Source organism: Emydura macquarii, unplaced genomic scaffold, assembly GCF_026122565.2.
Source record: "Emydura macquarii macquarii isolate MOO-44397 ecotype Brisbane River unplaced genomic scaffold, CSIRO-AGI_Emac_v2 contig_1767, whole genome shotgun sequence".
Classification (NCBI taxonomy): domain Eukaryota; kingdom Metazoa; phylum Chordata; order Testudines; family Chelidae; genus Emydura; species Emydura macquarii.
The window spans coordinates 3,438-24,710 of record NW_027131904.1 but is presented as its reverse complement, the minus strand read 5'-3'; the positions used below and the strand labels follow the sequence as shown (position 1 = coordinate 24,710).

Here is a 21,273-nt window from a genome sequence, read left to right as displayed (position 1 = left end):
CAGCTTTGCACACTTGGTTTGCAGACCAGGTCTGCAGATTCCCAGGAACAAGGGATGGTTCAGTGATGTCAGGGGCTGCTGGGTTATAACATTGACACCAGCATCCACAGTTGGGATCGCTGGAGAGGCATCATGGACAGATAGATAGATACGTAGGTGCAATTCGTATTATTATTATAAGTTCCAATTGTTATTACATATATATAAATACTCAAAGGGAAGCTCCTGTGCTAAGATTGAACCCTCAGATCTCCCCGACACTGGGTTTAAACTCCATACAGTGTCACACTCCTGCTAGATCTCCCCTTATATTGTCCCCACCCCTTGTCCCATGCAAATGAGCCGCCCGGGGCCCTCTTCATAGCCCAGTGGCAGGCCGCTCACACCGCTCAGAGCCAGCTCAGCTTCCCAGCCCGCCCAGGGAACCAGCCCGCCAGCCGCAGACATGGCCCCCAGCCTGGTCCTCGCCTTCCTCCTGCTGCTCCCAGCGGGTAAGGGCGGAATCTGGGCTCCCACCACATGTTCTCTAATATCCACACCTCTAGGAATCACTGCAATATTTCCCTTTGTTTCTCCCCTCTGCAGGTGTCTATTCCCAGGTTAGCCTGGTGGAGTCCGGAGGGGGAGTGAAGAAGCCCGGAGAGACCCTCAAACTGACCTGTGCCGTGTCCGGATTCTCTCTCACTAGCTACCATGTGCACTGGGTCCGCCAGCCAGCGGGGAAAGGGCTGGAATGGGTCGGAGGTATCTGGAGTGGTGGAAGCACTGACTATAACGATGCTCTGAAAAGTCGCCTCACCATCACCAGAGACACCTCCAAGAGCCAAGTGTACCTGCAACTGACCGGCCTGCAACCCGCAGACACCTCCATGTATTACTGTGCCGGAGAGACACAGTGAGGGAAAACCTACCCGAGCCAGCACTAAAACTAACCGTGCGGAGAACCAGCCTGCCTGTAAGAGCCGCCCAGAGAAGCAGCTGCCCACACAATCTGCTTTCTGCTTGGTTGGTTGTTTGCTTTCTGCAGATGGCACAGCAAGTTACCCCGCCTCACCCAAAGTCTCACAGTCTAAATACCACAGCTGAGAAGGGAACCCAGGAGTCCTGCCTCCCAGGGCCCCGCTCCACCCGTTTGTCTGTCATTCTGCTAAGAAGTGAAAGAAGAAAACCCCCAGGGATATTCACAGCTAGACTCACGCCATAGCAAATGGATTATTCTTCCCTCCCCTGGCTGGGAAAATACACAAGGAGCCTCTTTGTACTGGTGTCTCCCACAGACACGAGAGCCCGACTCTCACAGCACAGCTGGGAACACAACCCGCCCTCTGTGTCGTGGAGGACAAAGACTGAGTCACTGGCCCCAGAGCTCCTTGATTCAGAGCCAGGAGCCAACAAGTGACTCTGGCTCGATGCCTGGGAGGTGCTGAGGGGGCTAAATCTATTCCCCCAAAACCTCCTGTTAATTCTCCGTGGGTAAAAATTCTCCCAGGGCCGGGACCTCTCACAAGACCCGGTGCCGCTACCGAGCCCCACCCAAACACGACGTGTCGTTTTAATATTTCACAGGCCTTGTCCAGCCAGCTTCTCTCTTTTCACAGCATTGCCCCGCAGGTGTTGCCTTTTGTGGCTTCACATTCAGCCTCATCGAACCAATTCATAATAGAACAAATGTTCCCAGAGATCCACTGTAGGTGTGCACTCGACTGCCTCGGCTGGAACTTCACCTCCACACACAAGGCATTGGTCACCCACAGGCATTTCTCAAACCCAGACCGATGCTGAGAGATGAACAATCCAGATTCTCCTCATCTGCGGCCCATTTTTAACCCCTGTAAAGTGCATGAGACGTTGGCCTTTTCTGATGGACAGCACCTCCTACACTTGAACAGGGGCAGGTTCATCTCCCATTACTAGAGTGGACGTCAGCTAATATGTAGAATAGGGGGAGAAGCCCAATTGACCAAGTGACCACAGCCACAATTTAAATGAACTGCGGATGAATATTCCATGGGAACAGGTCAAACATTTGACAGGCTGAATTGTATTCATCTCCACCGAGCCTAGGTACACAGACAATCAAGGTCACGTTACAAGCAGCTCCCTGGCTTAGAGCAAGGGGTGAGAGAGAAAAATATTGCACACCGTGTATCTCTGCTGCAGAGAAAGACAGGGAGGTTTTCCAGAGGCACTAACACAGGCTTAACGGCCATTCCCTTTCCCTGGGACCTGGGTACCAAATGGCCCTTTGTAAATTCACCCCTCCCCCCAGACAAAAGCCCGGAGACTCTCTCCGCCTCTCCTGCAAAGCCTCCGGCTTCACCTTCGGCGGCTACAATCTGCACTGGGTCCGCCAGGCTCCCGGGAAGGGGCCGGAGTGGGTCTCACGTATTTTCGACGACGGTAGTGCTGTGAACTACGCCGACACAGCGAAAGGGCGAGTCACCATCTCCAGGGATAACGCCAAGAACTTGGTCTATCTGCAGATGAGCAGCCTGAGGCCGGAGGACACGGGCCGCTATTACTGTGCAGAGACACAGTGAGAAGAAACTCCTACAAAAACCCAGTGTGCAGGATCCCCCTTCTCCCGTGCGGGGGCAGCACTTCCGCACACTCCGCAGCTCTGCGGACAGGCAGGAGAACAGGCCTGGGGAGCGGGGGGGGACAAAGATCCAATCTCGGGTTTTAACCCTGCAGTTGCTGCCAATGTCCCCCCTTGCAGCACAAAATCCCGCGGGGCCGGGGCTGCAGAGCGTCACGCGGCTGCTGAATAAATCCCACGCAGCTCACCTGCGGCACAGGGCGCAGGGCTGTGATTTTCAAAGCAGCGCCCTGATTTTAAGTCACCCCAACTCCCCTCTGAAAATCACAGTCCAGACTCTCAGCGGGTGTCAATGGGCGGAGCCAAGGATCCAGCCCATAATACTCTGCCACAATTAACTAGAGTAACCATGGAGCTAAAGGAACCCACCTTCACCTACCGAGCCTTGGCACCTCTCCAAGGCGAGCCAGGTGAGCGGGGTTCTAGATCCGAGCCCAGCAGGGTTCTCCGGAGGCGCTTCGGCGGAAGCAGAGCCCTGCTGGCGATGGGCTGGGGGCTCCAGGGTTACACCGCGTAGGGATGGGGGAACTGCCTGGCGTCTTCGGAAAGCAAGGATCTGGGGCAGGACCAAAGGGTGAGGGTCTCAAACCCAGGCCGGATTCAAATCCCTTTTCAGTCTTATTGTTCCAGGAGTTCAATCCCCCCATCCCCCGCCCACCTTCTGCTTCAGAAAGAGAAAGGATTTGAACAGGGGTCTCCTACTCACAGGCCAATACGCTAAGCACTGCGTTATGGGATACGCGGAGGTGGGTCTCCCTCCCTCTCTTGTGTTGAAGATGTTTCACTGTGGATAAATTATGAAAGCGGGATTGATGTGAGGACTGGACGCTGGGTCCCCTCTCTCCTCTGGTGGTGCTCTAACCACCAGGCTATCCAGTGTGGTGAGGGCAGCCTGTTCTGCCCTTCTGTGGGTCCTGTGTCCTTTTCGGCTATGCAGCTGGGTGGGAGCAGGGGGGCTCAGTCCCACCTTCTACCCAGGCCCCAACCCAGGGACCTTGTGAGGAGCAGCCTCAAACTGCTTAACCCATGAACTTCTACCTTCCCCAGGTCACCTCTCCTTGGCCCCACTTCTTGTGGTCACTTCCTGGAACCAAGGGTGTGGGTCCTCCCTCAGACCTCTGTGCCTAGGAGCCCTGGCCATGGCGGGACAAGCTTCCCCTTGACTCTGGTACCTTATGGGTTGTGGTAGCAATTACTCCAAGCCCTAGAACAGAACAAAATAACTCCTTCTTTTAACTCCCTTTCAACTTCTGCCCTCTGCCTGCCAGGGAGGCTTTTAACTGCTGGGGCCAGCTCCTTGATTGGCCTCAGCTGGCCTAATTGGCCTAATTGCCCTGGAGTGGCCCCAGCTGAATCACCCCGGAACAAGGATTTGTTGATCCTAGGGCTAATATAGATACCCTGGAACTAAATGGCCAATGGGATGTTCTTATCAATATGCAATGCAGATGGGGTGGGGAAAACAAACTGGGTCTGTGAAAACACCCCTTGTCTCCATTGTGGCATGCTCCTTCGACTTTATTTTTAATTCCAGGCCGTTATTTTGCTCTCATTGACACACAAAAACCTTGCACACTTTGTTTGATCGGATCATTTCAAGGTTTTTCTTTTATCATTGTAAAACCAAGGAGGATTTTATAACTGTTTTGTATGTCGCTGTTACAGGTAGAGCAATTTCTGTCTAAGTCGCGGTAAATTACTCCACCAAACATTGATCCTAGATAGTTTTCCCTTCAAGTAAAGTGTCTCGTTGTTTAAATAAACTTCTTGTTTAAAATAATAATAAAAAACTCTACTCTCCTGTAGCCACCAGGTCTGGTCCTGTCACCCCAGCCATGCTCGTTCTCTGCCCCCCAGTACTGCATACTCTCCAATGTATGATGAAATGATCATCGACTCTGTGCTGGGCGCTGCACACACACACGGTGTGGGACTCTCTGAATCTCTCTCTCTGAGTCCCTGTACAAGTAATGCCCAGCACTGACAGAAGGAGAGTGTTTCTCTTATAAAGTGTGGGATATGCAAATGCAGGTGAGAGATTCCAGTTTAAATCTCCGGCGCTCTCTCTTTCTCTGCCCAGCCTTCACCCGCAGAGACATTCCCCGGGGTCTGTGCAGCGACCAGCCAACCCCCCTGAGAACTTCTGCCTTCAACACCAGGGAAAATGAGACTTTGGCTTCCCTTAGTTTTCCTTCTAGCATCTTTCGCAGGTAATTAACCCCACTCAGTGCGCTGGGGGACAGAAAGTGATATTGCTCCAGCTACAATGGATATGAATTGAAGTATTATTGTATTCCCAGGTGCCCGGTGCCAGGTGCAGCTGGTGGAGTCCGGAGGGGATGTGAAAAAGCCCGGAGACTCTCTCCGCCTCTCTTGCAAAGCCTCCGGCTTCACCTTCACCAGCTACTACATGAGCTGGGTCCGCCAGGCTCCCGGGAAGGGGCTGGAGTGGGTGGCCCGTATCAGCAGCGGTAGTGGCAGCAGCACATACTACGCTGATGCAGTGAAAGGGCGATTCACCATCTCCAGGGATAACTCCAAGAGCGAGCTGTATCTGCAAATGAGCGGCCTGAAGCCCGAGGACACCGCCCGCTATTACTGTGCGAGACACACAGTGAGCGGAAGCTGCTGGGAGCTCAGACAAAAACTTCCCGCTGCGGGCAGCAGGGAAAGTCCCAGTTGCTCAGACACTGACACTGCGGCACTGGGAACTCAAGAGAGGAAGCGACGTGTTCATTGCCAGCGGCTCAGTCTTAGCCAAATCTAGCTTCACACCGAGCACAGAGCCAAGGCCGGTCCCGACCTGACTGAGAAGGGCTGGACCTGAACCTTTCCCCTTATTTGTAACACATTTTAAAATAAGTTTAAAATAAGTTTACGGGCAAATAAAGTCTCCCATTAAACACCCCGTTAAAATCAGGGGGAGAGAAGACGGGATAAACAAAACCACCTGCATTCTCAGACACACACACACACACACACACACACACACACACAAAGGGCACAGTGAAGCAATATTTGCTTACAGGTTTCACACATGATATATAACTCACACCGCCTCCTCTCTACGGGCCTCATCAAACAACCTAGGGCCATCTCTCAACCATCCAACTTCCTCTCTCGGTACAATTCAATTAATCCACCTGCATTTAAACAGCAAACTCCCTGAATGGGGTTTGCATGCATAATTCACCTAGGGTGTTTGGGAGTTGAAAGGGGCTCTGGGCCGCTGCCCTGGGTAGACGGGCTAAATCTATCCAGGGCACAAATGGGCATCTCCTCGGGGCTAGGTATTGATATTTTACCTGAAGATATTGCTGGAGGAATTCGATAGATCAGACTTGCCGAAAGACAGGACTACATCAGGGTTTGTTTCCCAGAAATATGTGAATTTAATGATGTAGCAAAAGCTAATCTTGGGTTTTCATAACAGATGCCATGGAAGACCTGTCTGTCTGTTTGTCTGTCTGTCCCCCTTCACACCCATCACTCTCCAGGTAACCGACACTAGCCCCGTGTCCCAGGACGCTGTCTGCCACCTGCCTGGAGGTAAATGCATGCAGGGGTGGATCCAATGACCATCGCGATCGATTCTGAAAACTCTCTCCGGCTTCATTGCGCTGTAGATGAGGCGAAAGGAAGGACAATCGTCATCGGGTCAGAGCCTCGCTGCTGTGAAGTGCGGACGCTCCCTGGGTTCCAAGGCTGCTCCCCCGCTTGGCTAACGCTGCTGTCCTGGCCCCTTTATTCCGACAGATGAAAACATTGAATCACACGGGATCGAGCTATGCCAGGAGACGAGGGGCCAGGCGCCCTCCCACAGGAAATGGCAAGCCTGATTTCAGAAGGTTTTCTACCCAGACAGCTACAGATTTATTCAGTGCCCCACAACCATCCGTCAGCAATAAGTGAAAAGAAACAAGTGAGAATCCTTTCCAGTTCTCGATTAGCAATTCTCAGGTATTGATTATTGGTAGGAAATTAACAACCTAGCCTGGAATTCTGCAAAATAAACCCCAGGAGCACTCCCTGTATATAACTTGGGAATTGGGAATTTAAGCAGGAGGCTCCCTTTCAAATGTATCCTTTGGTCAAATGTCACTGAAATCTAGGAATCAGGCTGGAAATGTGAGTCTTTTATAAAGAAGGGGATATGCAAATGGCGGTGACAGTTTCTCTTTCTGCCCAGGACGCACCCAGAGACACAACCTGCAGACACCTCACCCTGAGAACTTTCCCCTGAAGCACCAGGGAAAACAAGTTTTCTCCTCCATTTCCTTTTCCTTCTGGCAGCTCTGGCAGGTATTTGCTCTCTACAAAGCCATTGGGGACCCAGCGGACTCTGCCTGTCCTGCAGCGATAGTAACACAGGGTGTAAAGTTCTCTTCCTCCTTTTATTCTCCTCTTAATTAAAGGAGAAGGTGTTTCATGTTTCCGGTTCTCTCATTCTCCCCTCCTCTTCTACTCCTACAGAGGAGCCTGGTCACAGATTGTTCTGACCCACTCTGGTCCAGAAATCAAGGAGCTCGGAGAATCCATTTCGATTAAATACGCCGTCAGGGTTACCTGCTATTATATGGCCTGGATCACACAAGAGACAGGAAATGGGCCGCACTGGCTGGTCAGCGACCACGTACCTTCAACTACAAATTAATACCCTGCCAGCTTAATGGGCTGATTCACAGCCTCCAAGGACAGCTCCACTTTCTACCTCCAAAAGACCAGCCTGAAACCCGAGGACACCGCCGTTTATAACTATGCGAGAGACATCCAGGGAAGGGAAGCCAGAATCTGAGCTCAGACCAAAGAAATACCTCTCCCTGCAGAGAAAGGATTTCCTGGTGGTGGCGCTCACCCTCCACGGCCATGAGAACCGGCCCAAAATATCTCCCCTCGGCCACACCGCACACAGTTGTGACAGCAGAGAGAGGCTCCGCTGATCCCATCTCCCCTTGGGAGACCAGGGAGCAGATGCCCAGGGTGTATTTCAGCGGAGCAGGAAGAAGAAGCAGGTGCATCCGGCCGTGCTCTGTGGATGCCCCCAGTGACTCACCAGGGCTTTCTGCTCAGACACTCGCCACTCGCAGACTCCACTGAAGTCAATGGAGCACCTGGGTCCTTAGCGAAGAGCAACGGGAATGAATGGCAGGGCCTGGCCAATAACCTACCAGGGACCTTCCCCGCCAGCCACTGGCAATTCTCTAGGGATGAAATTCACCCCTTTGTACAGGGACCATCACATAGGCCTGTCCAATGACTGAGCACCAGCTGTGACACTATCCTGCCCGGGCAGCACGGTCCCTTCTCATCGCACTAAGCAATCGTGCTCCACAATCCTTCCCAGCCACACAGCCCAGCGCAGAGACTTTCCCGAAGCAACTTTGCACCATTGGTTTGCAGACCAGTTCTGCAGATTCCCAGGAACAAGGGATGGTTCAGTGATGTCAGGGGCTGTTGGGTTATAACATTGACACCAACATCCACAGTGGAGTGGGGCGGAAAGACATGATAGATGATAGATACGTAGGTGAAATTGGTAGCATTATAAGTTCCAAGTGTTATTCTATGTATATAAATACTCAAAGGGAAGCTCCAGTTTTAAGACTGAAGCCTCAGATCTCCCCGACACTGGGTTTAAACTCGACACAGTATCACACTCCTGCTAGATCTCCCCTTATATTGCCCCCACCCCTTATCCCATGCAAATGAGCCGCCCGGGGCCCTGTTCATAGCCCAGTGGCAGGCCGCTCACACCGCTCAGAGCCAACTCAGCTTCCGAGCCCGCCCAGAGAACCAGCCCGCCAGCCACAGACATGGCCTCCAGCCTGCTCCTCGCCTTCCTGCTGCTGCTCCCAGCGGGTAAGGGCTGGATCTGCGCTACAGCTGTGCCCCCGGTACCACATGTGCCCTAAAAACCACACTTCTGGGAATCAATAAAATATCTCCTTTTATTTCTCCCCTCTGCAGGTGTCTATTCCCAGGTTAGCCTGGTGGAGTCCGAGGGAGGAATCAAGAAGCCCGGAGAGACCCTCAAACTGACCTGCGCTGTGTCTGGATTCTCTCTCACTAGCAATGATATGCTCTGGGTCCGCCAGCCAGCGGGGAAAGGGCTGGAATGGGTCGGAGCCATGTGGTACGGTGGAGGCACTGCTTTCAACGAGGGTCTCAAAAGTTACCTCATTATCACCAGAGACACTTCCAAGAGCCAAGTGTACCTGCAACTGACCGGCCTGCAACCCGCAGACACCTCCGTGTATTACTGTGCCAGATACACACAGTGAGGGAAAACCTACCAGAGCCAGCACTAAAACTAACCAAGCAGCCTGCCTGTGTGAGTCTCAGAGAGCAGCAGCTGCCAACACACAGTTCTTTCTGCTTCGGTAGCTATGCTTCATCCAGGATCCATGGCAAGTTCAACCCACGTGTGATGTGAACTCAACCACATAGAACCCCAAAGTCACACAGAGAATCAGAACTGCCAGGCCTGGGAATCGAGTCCAGCATTTCTGACACCCGCCCTCCAACTCGCTCAGTTATTCTGTCATTCTGCCAAGCAGGGAAGGGAAAGGCCACAGGAATTTTCATTCCCAAACTCTGGCTGTTGCAGCTGGACTCACTGGACTGTTGCTCTCTCCCGTAGCTGGGAAGATGAACCCGGAGTCCTTAAATCCGCTGTCTGCTGTGGAATCCTGAGCCCCGCTATCATAGCACAGAGGTGGGAATTCCGTTCCCTGCTACATGGCAAAGTCTGAGAGCTTATCTGAACAGGATATTTATTCAGATCCAACATTCAACAAGGGATTGTCAATCAACGCGTGCAAAGGCCCGAGTGTGCTAAAACCTCTGGGATTGTCACATGAGAGCTCAGTAACTCAGACACTCAGAATTTTGCGTGTTTGGATCTCATCTATGCCAGCCTCCATGTTTCAGTCCCTTTCCACACAGAATTACCCCCCGTCACTCTGCAATAATCACTGTTCTCTCACAGCAGCCATTAGGAACATGGGGTCCTAACAACTGCCACCCTCAAAAATCTCCCAGAACTCATTTATCCCAGTCACTTGTCTCAACAGCGTCCTTGACCAACTGCTTTATAGGAAGCAGCAAAAAAACCTGACTGTTGTCAATTAGCCGCCCACTGCAGAAAGGATGTGGACAAATTAGAGAGAGTCCAGAGGAGGGCAACAAAAATGATTAGGGGGCTAGAGAACAAGACTTACGAGGAGAGGCTGAGGGAACTAGGCTTCTTTAGTCTGTAGAAGAGAAGAACAAGGGGGATTTGATAGCCACCTTTAACTACCTGAAAGGGGGTTTCAGGGAGGATGGAGCTAGGCTGTTCTCAGTGGTGGCAGATGGCAGAACAAGGAGCAATGATCTCATGTTGCAATGGGGGAGGTCTAGGTTAGATATTAGGAAAAACTTTTCCACTAGGAGGGTGGTGAAACACCGGAATGGGTTATCTAGGGAGGAGATGAAATCTCAGTCCTTAGAGGTTTTTAAGGCCTGGCTTGAGAAAGCCCTGGCTGGGATGATTTAGTCAGGGTTGGTCCTGCTTTGAGCAGTGGGCTGGACTAGATACCTCCTGAGGTCCCTTCCAACCCTAGTATTCTATGATTCTATGAATTAAGCTAGCCACAGGGGAGGTTTCTCATAATCATTGAAGAGACTGTTTCGTCACCTAGGCAAAAATTCATCTCCTTCCGAAAGCTCTTGGGATGAGAATTTCTAAACCAGTTAATGGATTGGGACGTACATTTCCCATTAACATCATTATGAAAATGCCAATGAAAGCTCTTTATCTGCTTTCAATATTTTCCCTTTTCAGAAAATTGTTTTCTGATTGGTATTTGTGGTGTTCAAGAAGGGAAAGGAGAAGATAGTGAATTCCCTTCTTTTCAAAAGATATTCTATATAACTTGAAAAGACTCCTACAGATTCAGACAGAGGCGATTCTGACTGTGTAGGCCTACAGGAAAATAAATAAATTAGGGCTTGTCTTCCCTTCTCTCGGAGATTCGGCCGCAGTCAACCGGAGTTACACAAACTATGCAAAAAACTCGCCTAACTCCTGTCGACTTCTGTGGTGCTGTTCTGCGCTCCCTCTTCACTGCATTGTGCTGACGCGAACCGCGTTCCAGTTGACGCAGCGCTACGTCACTTGCAAAGGTGGTCTTAATACGTCGATTACTGGATGAACTGAGCGGGTCTTCACTGACCACTCAGTTGATCCAGATAAGTTGATCTGACAGCAGCGCATTCGCTGCCGTCAGTGGAGACATGGCCTCAGCCTTCCAATGTCAAAGATGCTTAAGGGAATTAGGTGCTCCTTTGAAAAGATTTTCCACCATACCAAGGATGACATTCAGAAGAGGCCTGTTTCTACGTGGCAGACTGCCATATGAAATAAGGAGAGAGAGAGACAGAGAGAATCGGTAGGAAAGTAGGTGGGTGGAGATGAGGGGTCAGGGGGAGAAAGAAAGAGAGAGAGATTAGATAGTGAGTGGACATTTAGTGGTTTTATACTTTCAGATGAAAGGAGCAACTTAATGCCATCAAGGAAATGTCTCAACTAAGCTTGAACAGTCAGATCAACCCGTCACTGGGTTTACAGCCCGATAGAGTGTCACACGCCTGCTAGGTCCCCACCCTTATATTTTCCCCACCCCTTGTCCCATGCAAATGAGATCCCTGGGGCCCACCTCATAGCCCACACGCAGGCCGCTCACACTGCTCAGAGCCAGTGCTAGGCGTCAGCTTCGCGTCCCGCCTGCCTGGGGAACCAGCCCGGCACCCGCAGACATGGCCCCCAGCCTGGTCCTCGCCTTCCTCCTGCTGCTCCCAGCGGGTAAGGGCGGAACCTGCGCTCCCACCACATGTTCCCTAATATCCGCACCTCTAGGAATCACTGCAATATTTCCTTTTGCTTTCTCCCCTCTGCAGGTGTCTATTCCCAGGTTAGCCTGGTGGAGTCCGGTGGAGGAATCAAGAGGCCCGGAGAGACCCTCAAACTGACCTGCACCGTGTCCGGATTCTCTCTCACTAGCAAGGAGGTGCACTGGGCCCGCCAGCCAGCAGGGAAAGGGCTGGAATGGGTGGGAGTTATCTGGTACACTGGACGCACTGCTTATAATGAGGCTCTGAAAAGTCGCCTCACCATCACCAGAGACACCTCCAAGAGCCAAGTGTACCTGCAACTGACCGACCTGCAGCCCGCAGATACCTCCGTGTATCACTGTGCCGGACACACAGTGAGGGAAAACCTACCAGAGCCAGCACTAAAACTAACCTTGTGCAGAACCCGCCTTCCCGTCTCAGTGACAGAGCAGCTGCTGCCCACGCAATGTTCTCTCTGCTCGGCTGGTTACTCGCTTGGCACAGATTCCCGAGCGTGTCCCAGATGCAAACTGATACAACCAATGAATCATGAACAAAAAGATTTTTAGATGTCCACTGGGCGAGCCCATGAACACAGGGTATTGGGCATCCATAGGAACTCCTGGATCCCAGGCACCTGCTTAGAGATAAACAACCCCGATTCTCCTGTGCTGTGCAAATTGTGCTGCAATTTAATGCTCTGGAAAGACGGTGGGATTTTAGCTGGGTCTCATGAGGACCCCTTTTGCACCACCTGCTGAAACAATGAGAATGGTCATGTTGGGTCAGACCAATGGTCCATCTAGCCCAGTATCCTGTCTTCCAATCGTGGCTGAAGCCAGCTGCTTCAGAGGGAATGAACACAACAGGTAATCATCAAATGACCCATCCCGTGGCCCATTCCCAGCGTCTGGCAAACTGCAATCCCTGTCTATTCTGGTTAAATCCCCATTGATGGGCCTAGCCTCCATGAACTTATCTAGGTCTCTTTTGAACCCCATTATAGTCTTGGTCTTCACAACACCCTCTGGCAAGGAGTTCCACAGGTTGACTGTGTTGTGTGAAGAAATACTTCCTCTTTCTTCGTTTTAAAGCTGTTGCTAATTAATTTCAGCTAATGACCCCTAGTACTTCTGTTATGAGAAGGAGTAAATAAGACTTCCTTATAGGGGTTTGAAAAATCATGACTGTGTGAGGAGAGAGAGACAGGGTGATGAGCCTGGTCACACAAACCCAAGGTGTGGAATTGCCTTTGTCCCATTCCCCATCTGGGGGGAGCAGTGACACATGCACCGACACACAGACACACACACAGACAGCGATGGGAAAGATGAGGAGGGCGCCAGGCTGGAACATCTGACACCAGCTATTAACTCCGCAGTTCCCTGCATCCAAGCAGCCCACAGAGCACAAGCCTGCTTTTCTCACTGCTTTCTTGCAAGCCTAAGGGAGAGAAAGCAATTCCTCCCATTCTCCATGTGGTAAAAGTTCAGAGATGACTGCACCGGACAGGTGGAGCAGGCCGCTTCTGGGACATTCCTTTGAGGCTTCAGTCATAGTATTCCCAGCAAGGGACCATTCTACTTAAATATTTCTCAGATGGAATTAACCAATGATCCAACCCTCCCCCCCACCAAGGCATTCCACTGACATAATGCAACATACCAAAGACCCTGCAGGCACCGTTCATTCCTTTCTTAAAGGAAGAGCAGGACCAGAGAATTTGCAGGGCCTAAACATATAGAAGCCTGGCTCTTCTTGCCCTATAGGTACAAAGAAAACCAGCCAGTGACACACACACAATGGGAGGCAGAAGGAACCCGGCCACTGGGTGAAACAGCAAAACTGGGTCGGATTTAATCCTTCCCGATAGTGCAGGTGTGTGTGCATCGGCGCAGGATGGTCACAGATACAGGTCTCACTGGATTTCATGTGGCCCAGGACTTCAGTTCTTTCACACGTTGCAATGATGTCATTCAGGGTTAGAATTTTCATTCCGCTGGAATTGCAGTCTGGGGTAAAGCTGGGATCCAGTGTTCTTACTGAGGTGTTCAGTTAGTTGTCAGGTGAGATCAATATTAAGGTTAAAGATACAGTTGATCCTTTTGGAGTTAGGTGTGGGACAAAGAAGATGGGATGTGACCCATAATGGTGAAGTAGGAATCTCCGACTGTCCAGAGCAGTGGTACTTGTTTTTCAGAGATCAATTGCCGGCCCTTCCCTCGTCCTCACACACAGAAACTGAGTTCGATCTGCGGACAATATTGGAGTCCCTTATAAGGAGGAAGATATGCAAATAGCAGAGCGAGTTGCCTCTTTAAATCTGGGTCTTCCTCTGCCCAGGCTGCACCCGCAGACACACCCCGCACCCCTGTGTCTGTGCAGGGACCGGCCAGCCCCGCTGCAGACTTTCCCCACCGACACCAGGAAAAATGAGAATTTTGCTTCTTTTAACGTTCGGTCTCGCGGCTCTGGAAGGTATTTCATTTATCTGAACAACTGGCGGGGTTCGGAGAATATTGTGTCATCGCTGCTTTTATAGCGATATTCACAACCTGTCTTTGTCTGCAGGTGCCCGCTGCCAGGTGCTGGTGGAGTCCGGAGGGGATGTGAAAAAGCCCGGAGACTCTCTGCGCCTCTCCTGCAAAGCCTCCGGCTTCACCTTCAGCAGCTCCGGGATGCACTGGGTCCGCCAGGCTCCGGGGAAGGGACTTGAATGGGTCGCGCGTATAAACACCGGTGGGGGTACTTTATACCCTGACTCAGTGAAAGGGCAATTCACCGCTTCCAGAGATAACTCCAAGAGCGAGCTCTATCTGCAAATGATCGGCCTGAAGCGCGAGGACACCGCCCGCTATTACTGTGCGAGAGAAGGACACACTGACACCAAACCTATCCGTGCTCGTGCAAAAACGGAGTCGTGCGGAGTCGCCCTTCTCCCGGCAGCTGCGCGGGGGCAGCAGTGACACAGACACAGCTGGAGGTTCACAAAACAGACCCGGCCACTGGGTTACGGTCGCACAAACCTGCCCTCGGAGTTAACCCTTCCCGTTCCCTGCCAGTGTCTGCCCTTCCTGCGCAGAGCCCCGCCGGGCCCGCGGTGCAGAGACCCCTCGCTTCATCCGTGAGCCCCACTCCGGAGTGACTCCAACTCTGAGTCACTCTCCCCTCCTAGGCCGGGAACGCTAGCTGTGCCGGGGCCCGTCTGTGTGTCACACTCACAGCACAGGGGCTGCCAGTTTACAGGAGACACGTGGATTGCGGGGCTGACCCAGCGCCCGTCAGAGTCAGCGGGATCCGTCCTTCTGACCCCAGGGCCCTTGCATGGCAACCCAAGGATGTGGTGAATTCCTCATGGGGCCAAATCCTGAAATACGATAAAGTCACGCAACTGCTTTCCCTAAACTCGAGTGACTCCTGGTTTACACCCGTGACGATTTGGCCCTTTGAGCAAACGGGGCTGTTTGGAGGTTATCAGTACGTTATACCTTAGACGGAGCCCCTCACCGTGGAACCAGAGAATGACGGCAGATTAGGGTTGGAAAACCCCTCACGACGTTTGACCGGCTGGACTCTCAGGTGGATTTGTTAAACATACAGTCGACCTACACTTTCAAGGGACTCGCCTGGAGCCCGGGAAGTTGGTTTGACACAAATGAGACCGACATGCCGCTGTCTAGTCTCTAGGAAATGTAAAAGCAAAGTGGGTGCAAATGCTTTTCCCCTCGTCTTCCTACACCTGGGAATGGCCTCACAATCTCACAAGATACACATCAAGGGAGAGTCTGCCCCAGACCTTTTTAACTTATTTTTTTCATTATTTATATTGCTTTTTACCAACTGTCTTCCTCTCCTGGTGCCCTCCCCTCTATACCTACACCGCCCTAGCCCACCTAAGACACACACTCCCCCTCCTCCCTCACCACACACACACACACACACACACACCCTAACAGCACGATTTGCTCCCCCTCTGCACCCTGACACAAGCTCCCGCTTCATGCCCAGGGCACTGCCCTTCTTGAAATCTCTCCCTCTCTGGGGGGTGGATCCCGTATTTCTACCGTCACAGCCCCTCCTCCCCGCTGCATGCAAAGCTCAGACATCTCCCTCCCAACATAAAAAGCAACGCAGCCCTCTCTCGAAACACACAGTCCCAGATCCGGCTCCGGGAGTCCCCTTCGGCTCGGACCCATCCCAGCTCCACTTCTGAACCGCTCCCATGGCGATGTTACCGCCCTTGTACACAGTCATTGCACTGGCCTGGCTCTCCGGTGAGTCGGATTGAGATTTGCTCCATCTGTGCCTTTACACACACAGACAGCTGTTTAATACGGGGGCTGGGTTACAATATACTTCTTCCCTCCTTTCCCCAGGGGCCCGCTCGCAGGTGGTTCTGACCCAGTCGGGTCCAGCGGTGAAGAAGCCCGGAGAGTCTCATCAACTGCAATGTGCCACCAGCGGGTTTACTCTGAGCAGTTACGGGATGAACTGGGTCAGACAGCAGCCGGGGAAGGGGCTGGAGTGGCTGGTCTACTATTATGATCCCTCCGACAAGTACTACGCCTCCTCCATTCAGGGGCGATTCACAGCCTCCAAGGACAGCACCAACTTCTATTTGCAAATGACTGGCCTGAAGGCGGAGGACACGGCCCTGTATTACTGTGCGAGAGACACAGCGAGGGGAAGCCGCTCTGAGCTCAGACAAAAACCTCCCGCTGCGGTGAAAAGGGGAAGTCCCAGCCGGCATAACCCTGACAGGCGAACCCGAAAAAACCCTGGATTTTATTCAAAGCCCTAATTTAACCCTTCCTCTAACCATGACTCTGACTGTATTGATGACAGTTACTGTAGCACTGACCCAGGCAGGACAGGTCACACTGACCCTCACACTTTTGCCCCACTGGAATTCTTCCCTTTCCCGTCCACCAAAACCTCAACCCAAATCCAAACCTTAACCCTAACCCAAGTTACACCCTATGACGGACTCACCCGAGGAACAGGGCTCTGGGACCACACAGACGCAGCCACTCAGTGCTCTGGTGTCTGCCCCCTCGGCTGTCCGCACACCAGTGCAGCGGCCTCCTGACCCTTGCCTTGGATGGGTCTGGATTTCTACTCGCCAGACCTCCCCGTGTGGGTCCCCCGTGGCTGGGACCCTGGAGACCCCTACACACCCCAAAGGGGCCATGCACTTCCCCTGGCAGTCAGAAGTGTTTCACACACAGTGTGGAGCTCAGAAGGTTTATTAGTTCTCAGGGTCACCGTGTAGAAAGACTTCGTGGGCAGCTGAATTAGAAGTTACAGCAGCGACCAACCGAGGAGCCCCAGAAATCCCGTCTTTGGGCTCTGCTTCCATGCAAACCCCACAGGGTTCTCTGCCAGCCAGCAACCCACAGACCCATCCCCCTGCCCCCTCCCCAGTCCTTTCTCTCCTTCTGGGCAAGGTGGCCACTCCTCCTGGTCTCCACCTGCTACAAACTGCTGGAGCTGGCAGACTCAAGAGGACAAAGGGGAGTGGATGGTGGACTGTGGCTGGGGAAGGACTTTCCGTCCTCCAGAGGCCTCTGCAATGATCATACACCCGGGTCTCAGCCCCCAAATACATGAGTAACTTATGGGGGAAACTGAGGCACACACACAGCACTCCAAGAAAACCGCAAAAATACCCCGACTTCATCACATACCTTTATCCATAACCACATCTATAAACCTAACCGCAACGCTCTGATTTTTGCACTTTCATGTACATAGATGTTAACGAGGTTGTATTTGCATCTTTCTAAATCTGGGTCAGTGAACTGTCACTGCTGGAAGGAGGGGCAGAATAATTCCGGAGATATTTAGGTTCTTCTTTAATCATTTCATTCCAGGCCCAGCCCCCACCCTTTACTAAAAACAGCAAGAAAACAAGGACGAGGAACCTTACAAGGAGTGTGGGTAGAAGATGTGAGAATCTAGAACAGGCTAAAACCAGCAGTGCTAAAACAGAGCAACTACGGGCTGCGTTTGCAAACCACCAGCCTTCAGATCCGAGTGCACCGCGCTGTGTTACTGGGCCAGATGTGGACACCGGGCTGATACATCACCCAGCTGATAAATCTGCTGGAAAGATATTACTGCTCTATCTGGATATTGACCTTTCCACGATCTTCTTAGTCCCCCGATAAATGATTCCCAAGTGATAATGTAAGATAGAACGGTTTATTTACAGAAGTGTTTAAAAGGGATCTACATAAGTTAGGTCTTTAATTGCCATCCACGCAGGAACTCAGTGCTTGCTGAGTGCCTGAATCCCTTGGGTTTCCTAGAAATGCGCAGCATCAGAGAAGGGTGACAAGTGTGACAGTGGTCCCGAGACATGCCACGCAGCACCCCAATGAATGTAAACTCTACAGTGAGTGTCCGAGCCCAGCCCTCCCCAGTCACTGACCCGACCTTCGCATGGGCGATGGAGACCACTTCCCCACCATCAACTAACTGCATGATAATCAGGTCCTAAATCTGTAACAAGCGAACTGTGCTTTCATAAGGCAGCTGTTACTTCCCCCTCCATACCCAAAATTAGGATCCCGCCGCATTCATGTACACAAACACCCAGCCAGGGATGATCTGACTCCTCCCTCGGCCCTGGTGCAAGAAACTCACCGCACTCAGGGAAGGAGTTTGGGGCCTTTATAAGCAGGGCGATATGCAAATAGGGGTGGGAGTTTCCTCTTTAAATCCGTGCGTCTCTCTGACCAGGCTGCAGCCAGAGACAATCCGCAGCCCCCTGGCTCTGTACAGTTACCAGCCAACCCCCCCGAGCACTTTCCTCTCCAACTCCAGGCAAAATGGGACTTTGGGTCGCAATTATTCTCATGGCAGCTGCTCTGGAAGGTATTTTCTTCCCCTGATTAAATGGCAGAACCAGGCACTAGACAATCATTGCTGGTTTATACCATTATCTGTGCCATGCCTTTATTTGCAGGTGTCCGCTCCCAGGTGCAGCTGGTGGAGTCCGGCGGGGATGTGAAAAAGCCCGGAGACTCTCTGCGCCTCTCCTGCAAAGCCTCCGGCTTCACCTTCAGCGACTACGGTATGAGCTGGGTCCGCCAGGCTCCCGGAAAAGGGCTGGATTGGGTGGCTACAATTAACTACGATGGGTCGAGCCAGTGGTATTCCCCGGCTGTCCAAGGGCGATTCACCATCTCCAGGGACAACGCCAACAACCTGCTGTACCTGCAGATGACCGGCCTGAAGGCTGAAGACACCGCCCGCTATTACTGTACCAGACGCACAGTGAGCGGAAAGCAGCTTCTGCTGCTACAAAAACCAGAGCAGTGGAACTTCTGGCGTCGGGTGCCTGGCGGCAGCAGGACACCGGCCAAACACTCCTGTGCTGGGCACAAGGGGGGAAGGGCGGGCAGGATGGAAAACTCTGACATCGGAGATTAACTCTTCAGTGCCCGGCCTGCCTCCCGCAAAGAGCTCTTCTCATTGACTGAACGGGGGTCTGTGGGGGAGGCGCGCAGGCTCCGAACTCCTAAGCGAAGCTGAAACCCAGGGGCCGAGATGAAAGGAGGCACTTTGTCCAGTGTCCCTGCCGGGGAACAGGCGGGCGTGACCTAGAAATATTGCAGTGGCACTGGACAGCAGCTGCTGTGTGTTCTCACACACACACACACACACACACACACACCCCTTGCCTTTGATACACCAGGCACAGTTCGCATATCCATGGCCTGGCCTGTTCAGTTTTCCCTCTGTTGCGCCGGTCAGTGAATGTTCAGGGGCAGCTTTTATCGGGTTTCACTGGACTTTTAATAAAACCCGAAATAAAACACACCTCACAGAGCCAGGTCGGCAGCTGTTGTACACTGCGGAGGCCCCATTGATTTCAACACCCTGACCCCAGCCACAAAAGCTCAGTATCTGACGCATTTATTCAAACAGGAAAATAAACATTATTTAGCCCATGGGCCCTGTTTATACATGAAAATGTGGGTGCAAGACCCCCACAAGTACCTTGGAAATGCCGTCAGTATTTAAAAGACGACCTTGACTCAAAGTCCCCGCCTCTGCCTATGGTGCGAATACAGATTTAGAAAGAGAAATCAGATCTCACAAACCACTGCCCCCCCATTCACAGAGATCTTCTTCATCTCCCTTATTCTCTAGCCATAGAGTTTTATCTCTAAAGGGCTGATCCAAAACCCACTCACACCAGTCGGGGTCTCTTTCCTCTGAGTACAGGAGTCTTTGGAACCAAGCTAGGAATAGGAGCTCTCTCAAGGAGATCGTTAATTTCTCCATTAGACAAACTACACTCAGGATCTCACTGTGCTGTGCGGGGCGCTGTACAAATATTCTGCCTCTGTCTGACTCCCAGAGCAAATCTGTAGTTTACACCATGAAGAGAAAGAGTTTGGGAACCTTATAAGGCAGACAATATGCAAATCAGGGTGACAGTTTCCTGTATAAATCGGTCTCTCCCTGCCCAGGCTGCACTGAGAGACCATCTCCAACCCCCTGTCTGTGCAGTTACCAGCCAACCTCCCCCTGAGAACTTTCCCCTCCAACACTTTATACCATAATCTGTGCCATGGCTTTACTTGCAGGTGCCTGGTCACAGATCAGCTTGGTGGAGTCACGGAGGGGATGAGAAAAAGCCCGGAGACTCTCTCCGCCTCGCCTGCAAAGGCTCCGGCTTCATCTTCAGCGGCCTGGGATTCTGGGGTAGGCAGGGGGTGTCGAAGCTCACCAGTGGGAAACGCACAGGAGAGGTTTGTCCTGAACCCCCTTCCTCTGCCAGAGATCGGCACTTCAGTCTGGGCGGCAGGACACACGTCACCCTGCTTGCAATTCCTGAATGGGAAAGGAATCTCCCCCTGCAGCCAGGCATCTGACCTTCCCCTGCCTTTCTGGTGTGGCTGGCACCATGCAGCATACAAAACAGAGAAGCAGGAGGGGGTGGCACCCACCTTATGACTTTCAGCACAGGGGTTAGAACCCCTAAGCCAAGATGTGGGAAAACAGAGTTCAAACCTCCCCTTTCTGCTTGATAAAGAGAAAGGATTTGAACAGGAGTCTTCTACTCACTGCCTTACGGGGTACGCTGAGGTGGGTCTCCCTCCTCTCTTGAGCTGAAGATGTTTCACTGTGGATAAATAATGAAAGCAGGATTGATGTGAGGACTGGACTCTGGGTCACCTATCTCCTCTGGTGGTGCTTTAACCACCAAGCTACCCAGTGTGGCGAGGGCAGCCTGTTCTGCTCTTCTGTGGGGCCTGTGTCTTTTTCGGCTATGCAGCTGGGTGGGAGCAGGGGGGCTCAGTCCCATCCTCTACTCACGGACCCTGTGAGGAGCAGCCTCAAACTGCTTAGTCCATGAACTTCTACCTTCCCCAGGTCAGCTGTCCTTGCCCCACTTCCTGGAACCAGGGGGGCAGGGGTCCTCCCTCAGGCCTCTCTGCCTAGGATCCCTGGCCATGCCGGGACAAGCTTCCCCTTGACTCTGGTACCTTTTGGGTTGTGGTAGCAACTGCTCCAAGCCCTGGAGCAGGATAAAGCAACTCCTTCTTTTAACTCCCTTTCAACTTCTGCCCTCTGTCTGCCAAGGAGGCTTTTAACTGCTGGGGCCAGCTCCTTGATCGGCCTCAGCTGGCCTAATTGGCCTAATTGCCCTGGAGTGGCCCCAGCTAAATCACCCGGGAACAAGGATTTGTTGACCCTGGGGCTAATATAGATACCCTGGAACTAAATGGCCAATGGGATGTTCTCATCAACATGCAGTGGAGATGGGGTGGGGAAAACAAACC

At 52.2% G+C, this 21,273-nt stretch overlaps 1 long non-coding RNA gene and 1 gene segment (V, D, J or C); one reads left to right on the top strand and one right to left on the bottom strand.

Annotated features, from left to right (window-relative positions):
- Positions 1-445: 445 nt before the first annotated feature.
- LOC137158591 (Ig heavy chain V region PJ14-like) lies at positions 446-899 on the top strand. The segment is given in 2 exon segments: positions 446-491; positions 586-899. Coding segments are annotated over 2 exon segments (360 nt in total).
- Positions 900-2,327: 1,428 nt separating this feature from the next.
- On the bottom strand, positions 2,328-21,045 carry LOC137158589 (uncharacterized). Of its 2 annotated transcripts, none has more exons than XR_010921452.1 (3): positions 20,977-21,045; positions 20,555-20,612; positions 2,328-2,521 (listed from the first exon to the last, which is right to left on the bottom strand). It is a non-coding gene; the product is annotated as an uncharacterized lncRNA (long non-coding RNA). The 2 variants fall into 2 exon arrangements; XR_010921451.1 differs by having other exon boundaries at positions 2,328-2,492.
- Between the last annotated feature and the right edge of the window lie 228 nt (positions 21,046-21,273).